Genomic DNA, 7180 nt, shown 5'->3' on the forward strand with positions numbered 1-7180 from the left:
AGACCCCACAGGCCAGAGTCTGTATCATATAAGGACTGTAAAGACCCTGTATTAGACTCAGTCTGTGCTATTCAAAGGAGCAGAAATAGGTCAGTAGGTTCATAAACAGATTTCAGTTTACCCCAGTGAAGAAACTAAGAACTAAAAATCATAAGAGGACATGTGGTGAGTTTTTTTTTATCACTAAAAACTATTCAAAATAATTAACTGTGATTAAATAAGTATTTCTGTGTTGGAAATGAAATTGAGGTCCTTTACATAAAATGTAACATAAACACTGCTTCTCAGAGGCATGCAGAGCACCGGGCCCGCTAACACTTGCCATGGTACAAAGTGCTCTGTCAACTCATCAATTTTAACAGAATCCTAAGAGATAGGCATTATCTTTCAAATATTATTAGCTCAGGTCTTTAAGGTCCCAAAGGTTAGTAGTTTTGATCTATAAAATGGAGTTAATTATACCTACTTATAGGGTTGTAATGAAGAGTTTAAAAAATAATACATGCCAATTGCACATGTCAGATTATCAAGGATACCAATATTCTAAGAATTTTGTGTCTGTTAACTCATTTTGTCCTTAAAGCAACTCTGTGAGGCAAATATTATCATCCCCATTTCACAGATGAGGAAACAGTGGTACTAAGGTGTTGGCTAGCTTGCCGAAAGTTATATACCTAGTAACTGGATGTGAACCCACATAGCCTGATTCCAAGTGATCCAAGTTGGAAACCGCTATTCTATGCTGCACCCAGACATGGTCCTCCAAATTTGTTTTATGTATATATAAGATTTCTGTCCTGAACAAAGCAGTTATAGTACTAGGGTTAAAAAATAGAACTGCCTTAGTATAAAACTAGGTTGTTTGAGACATATAAATTCAAACTAGGCTGACAGTTTTGTTCATCACTTCACAGCCCATAAATGTTCTATACTGAAGATCTCTGTTATACTAATCTACATTTATTTAATATTCAATATCTAAGCCAGAAAGAGAGAGTTTTTCTCACTTCTTAACTCTTATTCCTTTCATTCTAGCAGGGCTGTTGAATGAGTCAAAAACAAATGACCCTGAGACAAAGGGGAAAAAAAGGCAGGTCTTCTCCTATTTAACTCTGCCTTTGAGGGAGATCAATAAATATGTGTTTTACTTAAGTCCCCCTGCAAAACAAATAGTAATCATTATAAAGAACCTTATAATTTCATTGGTAGGTTTCTCACCTTTGGCCCTCCTGCCATATCTTCCTTGTTCCCTTACCAGCATCTGAGAGACAGAGCAAGAAGGACCAGAAAAAGAATGAGAAAATGTAAAATTTGCAAAATAACAACAAGAAAGGGTTTTTAGTATCCATACCTGTCAGCTTGACTTAGAAACAACTTGTTCTGCTTCTGTTGCTTGTTTCTTTTAACCATTAATATTATGGTTTCTTTTTTAATCTCTGAAAATTGTTCTTCATGGTTGATCACTGACAATGTACTCCAAGGAAAAAAACAAGAGATGCATACTGTCAGGGAAGCTTGATAAACTGCCACTTTGATTTCTCTGTCCAACAGCAGAATCCAGGATGATGATTCACAAACTGAGATTTATAACTTGCTATGTCCAAAAGAGACAAGCAAAATATTTAGTTCTGTCATTTCTCCAAAGAAGCCATCTGAGTCACTCACATGTCTCTCTTGGTGTTTGAAAGGCTACTGTTTTGAGTAATCATGTAACAATCTTCATAAGTAGATAGTAGTTTTTTAAGGTTAATAGATATAATGAGTTAGATTTGGCCAAGATAATTGTACCAAGTACTTATTGAACCCTTGAGCCCACTACTTTCAAGTCAATGTGTTAGAATCCACAAATATTCTCTCATTTAATCCTTGAAGAAACTCTGTGAGGTATTAGTATCTATGGTTCCTATTTTATATGAATGAAAATAAATAAAGTGATGGAGCAATTTAACAAAGGGCCTGACCTGATAGGTGGTAGAACTGGAATTCAATCTGTTAGATTCAGGAGTTCAAGTTTTTAACCCTCTATTTTCAATGATCAGGGACCTTTCTCAGTAACCCAGGAAGGCCACTGGCAAATACAGCTGAAGTATTTGGTTTATAGCTATGCATTAAAGTCCTTTAGCCACCTTAAAAAGTGTACCCCAAGCTACTTTTCCTAATACACTGTGTGCCGTTCCTTGATCATTTTAAATGTAACTGTTAACATTTATTGAGCACGTTCCATGTGCTGATTCATTAAGAAAAGTTATTTTTAGCAAGAAGAAAAGATTTTTCCTGTGGGTCAGTTTCCTAAATGCATCTTTCTCTGCCACCTTCAGTAGGATCTAGCTGAGTGAGCTGAAGGCACTGGGGTGATAAGCTGAATGGGGGCTCTGTGCCAGTGACTCCTAAGCCACACCCTCTAATACCCATTTCTAGGATCTCCTAAGAGGAAGAAGACCAGTTGGCAAAATCACAGGTGGGGTATGTGGACCCCAGTGCCTAAATTCAGATTGCTCACTGTTTTTCAAAAGCAGCATTCACCTATGGGGAAAATTTTCCTTAAAAATTCTCCTAAGTAAATTGTTTTAGTCTCTCCAGCTGACTGAAGTTATTCAGGTAGTTTTTGTTAATTCAAGTCCAACATTGGCTCCCTTTTACTTAAGCTGCCTGTAGTTGCTTTTCATCAGTAAACCTTAGGCTCTATGTAATAACTCCACTGGCAGTGCAGAACTCCAGAAGCTTTATAGAACATGTGGTAGTAGTTACCACAATAATAAAGCACACTTTATGGGAATTTATTCTCTTCTGTAAAAGAAATATAGTCTATAAATACTGGAATCTGCTAGAAGAAAAGAGGAATCTTAAGCTGGCTGAACTGGGGGATTTTCACATTTTTATATATCACCATCATTTTGATTTCAGTTTGCAAAGCATTAGAAGTAGATAAACAAAATTAAGGTAAAAAAACTTTTCTGTGACCTAGAGAAGCATTTAGTATTTATTCTAGTTTATTTTTAATTTCTCACCTATAAAAAACTATAAAAAATGTATTCCAAAACAAAAAGTACTGATGACTGATAAACACCAAAAATGTGTTCAATAATTAGTGGCAAAATTTTTAAAAGGTAAATTTCAATTTCCTACCTGTGAATTAAAAATGAGAGGTGGGGGTGGTCAATGGTTGCAAAGCTTTGGTTCCTATACCATCAGTAGGTTTAAATTGAAACTATTTTTCTGACAAATTATTTGACAAATTTTATAAAACCTTTAAAAATGTTATATTCCCATATTATATCCAAAATATAACTTCTAAAAAATCCACTCTGAGGAAACTTTTGTAAATGGAATTAAAGATTTACCTAACAAATGCACTCAACACAGCAGTGTCAGCAGAGGCAGGATCCCAGCTGCTCACATTCCTGAGGTGTTTCATTGGTCTATCACAAAGTCTAATGCTGACAGTTATCTTGCGTAGCAGTCTGAAGAATATTTTGGGAATGGAATTTAAAAAACCTGAGGTCAAGTCTTTGCTCTAACTGCTGTCTACTGCCTGACTCTAGAAAATTACTTTTTTGCCTCTGTTATTTGCCTCTGTTATTTTCAACTGTAGCATAAAATACTCTTTAAGATCATGGACTTTTCAGCTATACTCATTGATTTTCAACTGTACTATTTAATAGCTAATTAAACTTGGGCAAGTTAGTAAACCTTTGTTCCTTGATTATTGTTTCTGTGAAGTAGAAATAGTAATAATTCCAACCTATAAAGTTGTTTTGAGGACTGAGTTATTTATTGAGCTGGCCTGTCAGTGTGTGGCACTCAGTAAGCATGCTCTTACACTGTGTTAAATAAATTTGCACAATGTATTTAGGATATTAGGGGGTAGGGACTTCCTGCTGTGAGAGAGGGGACAGGTGATACGCAGTGATACATACAGGGACATGCAGGTTGTAGTGTGGGTGGATTGCCCACCTTTGAATAAATTCACCCAGTCCCATGGCTTTGTGCATTTTTTCCATCTATCTGAATCCTATGAACCTGTCTGGTTTTGAATGGTTGCAACACAGTTGTTTAGTATAACTTGAGAGATGTATGTAAGAGTCAGACAGATGAAGATCAACATATTAGCTTCCCTACTGAGAGACAAGGTTTAGGTCCAGGAATATTTCAGAGGAAGTGATCATAGGAAGTAGAGTGAGGATGTGGGAAAGAGAGATAAGGAAGAGAGAAAAGCCAGTCAAACATGTGTCAATAAGCTCATTCCCCTGGGAAACCTTCTAAGAAACCAAGGCCTTCTAAGGTGGGTGTGGAACCCACCTTAGAAATGTCCCACCACAAAATGGGGAGTCTTGTACCATTAGTTGAAGCCCTTCTGCTTCTGATTCCTATGGTAAACTAAGAGCAGCTATGGGGCCCAGGAAATCCCTCATGTGGAGAAATAAAGAGATGCAGGGACATTTGGCAGGATGGGAGCTGTCACTACCACTGCAGGCAAGTGGCTTAAAGGCAGGTGTTAGTATGAGGTGGGGCAGTAAAAGCTTCTGTCAAACAGAAGCTGATGTGAAGCATGGAGGTTAAACTTTCCAATATTTCAACCATGAGTTTGGCCAACTTAGCCACTTCATCACTGGCCTCGGGCACAGGGCAGACCCTGCCCCAGTACACTCACAGGTTAGGAGAGCAAAGCAGAGAGCACCTTGCCTGAGACAGGTCCTCCCAAGAGAAAAAGCAAGGAGCTGAGGTGAGATTTCTGGCTAGCCAGGAAAACCACTCCTCCCTGAGGAGTGAGGGAACACAGAGAGAGCAGGAGGAAGGGGTTGGGTTAACTGACACCATCCAAGTGGGAAAAGAAGAGCAGGGAAGTGGAGGGCCACAGCAGAAATCAATACATAAAAACTAATACTGATTTTTTAAAAAAATAGTGATATTTATGGGTTACTTTAGAATATCAAGGTTTATATCCCAAAAATAGCTTATAATTTTCTTTTCTTTTTTCTTTTTTTTTTTTTTAACTTTTATATGCTTTATTGATTCAGGGGACTAACAAGGCAGCATTTGGTCAGTTAAGAAAGGCACCTCATTGAAAATACATCACAGTGCTGTCGAGTGATCCCAGTCACAGGATTTGAGGACAAGAAGGGGAATCTCTGGATGATGTTGCGTAGAACACTTGCTCATTTATTTAAAGGGTCCCATCACACATCACAGATGAAAGAAGGCAAGAGCGTGGGGCTGTGGCACATGCTGGTGGCTGCTGAGCGCTTGCCCATGAGGTCAGGTGGACTGGTAAATCACTGGTAAGTCGGGAAGGGAGTGGGACCAGCCTGTCCCACCCTCCCTGTGACTCCTGTAAACTTGATTTGAGGGGCCACTGCCCCTGTGAGCACACCCTGTATCTCTTTCAAATTCAGAGATGGTTTTTGATCTCACGGTGAGGGGAGCCAGAGTCAGCAGTCCAACCCCTCTATCCCAAGCTGCAGCACAGACAGGAGGACAGTCTGACTTCCAGCTTCCCTGGGCTGGCAACCCATGAGGTTCTGAGACCAAGGCTGAGGACTCTGGCTTGAAAAAATACTGTCACCAGTCCAGAGTAAATGAGAACCTGATTTCTCAGAAATAGTACTACACCTCCCTATTTCTACTCACACCATCCAATCAGTCTTTAAAAAATTAATTCCTCATACTTTTTTAAGACTCCTACTATATAGAAAAGAAATCGCTTCCCTACAACACTGTTCTTCCAGTATTTTTCTTGAGCCCTTCACCACTCTTGACTCTCCGTCCTTAACCTGACCACCCCCGCCCCCCTCTGCCCAGCACCTAAGAGCAGGGATCACGCCGCAGGGTGATGAGCAGTGGTGCGGTCTCGCCTGGCTTTCTGTTACTAGGATGTGGCTTTGGAGAAGGCTGCCAGGATGCTGGCAAACACGACGTCAGGGGTGGATCCCCCGTTTCCTGTAGTACTCCACCAGTGGGGTGGTCTGAGTGTGGTAGGCCTCCAGGCGGATTTTCAAGGCCTTCTCATTATCATCAGACCGGCGGACCAAGGGCTCCCCAGTGACGTCGTCTTTCATGGGCTCCTTTGGGGGGTTGAACTCCTCGTGGTAGGAACGGCCACTCAGGGGGTGAATCAGCCTTCCTGTGATTCTCCGGATCAGCAGTGAGTCTGGGATGCAGAACTCGATCACAGAATCCAGCTTCTCTTTCCTCTTCTCCATAAGGCTGTCAAGCATTTCTGCCTGCCTCACAGTCCGAGGGAAGCCATCTAGGAGAAAACCATTTTTGCATGGAGGGGTGTCCAAATTCTTCTCAATGAGCTCCACGACCATTTCGTCACTCACCAGTTTCCCAGCATCCATGGTTGCCTTCAGCTTCTTCCCCAGCTCTGAGCCAGAGGCCACCATGGCCCTCAGCATGTCCCCGGTGGCCAGATGGCAGACACAGAAGTTTTTTGCCAACTTGGGTGCCTGGGTACCCTTTCCGGCCCGGGCGGGCCCAGCAGCACGGCCCGGATGCCTTTAGGATTTTCTGGGGCAGGTTCGGCCACGGGTACGTTGGGAGCCATGACTGCCGAAGCCCCTCCATAGCTTATAATTTTCAAGAAAAGTTACCTGTTGGAGAATGCTAATGTGGACAAGGAGATATAGAAGAGGGGCCACTTTTTTTTCCACTGTAAACTTAATCATACTTTGACTATTAATCTGCATGTATTACTTTGATAAAAATTTAAACAGTAAGTTTTAAAAAATATGTCAAAGACCAACTGTGTTGAGGGGGAAAAGATTTGTTTTTTTTAAAAGAAATCTGTACAACAAAATAATATTAATTAAAAAAATCTACACAAACAGTTGTTATTTTTATAATCAGGAAAATGCAAACACATATTAAAAATACTTTGGAAAATAAATAAAGCAGAGATAAGTTGGACTCACTATGTGTTGCTTCTATGTATTAGGTACTTATTAAATATTTGTTCTTATTTCAATAATTAATCCTAAAGAGCAACAGTGAAAATAAACAAAAAATACAAGTACTATGCTAGTTCAAACACCCCTGCTTTATTGAAATGTCTGGGGCTCATTGGGATGTAAGTTCTACTAGTGAATTACCCATGTGAAATGCAAGAAACTCTAAATTTAAGAGAGGGCAGATGGTGGCAAGATAGGTGGGAGTGGAGTCCACTTCCACCAGCACATGG

General features: G+C 40.2%; 1 protein-coding gene across 1 annotated transcript; it reads right to left on the bottom strand.

Moving 5' to 3' along the window:
* Positions 1-4993: 4993 nt before the first annotated feature.
* Positions 4994-6558, bottom strand: LOC128628515 (adenylate kinase 2, mitochondrial-like). Its single transcript, XM_053672920.1, is given in 3 exon segments — positions 4994-5921; positions 5923-6466; positions 6469-6558. Coding segments are annotated over 3 exon segments (678 nt in total). The 5' UTR covers positions 6548-6558; the 3' UTR covers positions 4994-5866.
* Positions 6559-7180: the final 622 nt, after the last annotated feature.

This window comes from Artibeus jamaicensis, unplaced genomic scaffold (assembly GCF_021234435.1).
Source record: "Artibeus jamaicensis isolate MK-2021 breed Jamaican fruit bat unplaced genomic scaffold, CSHL_Jam_final contig_196, whole genome shotgun sequence".
Classification (NCBI taxonomy): domain Eukaryota; kingdom Metazoa; phylum Chordata; class Mammalia; order Chiroptera; family Phyllostomidae; genus Artibeus; species Artibeus jamaicensis.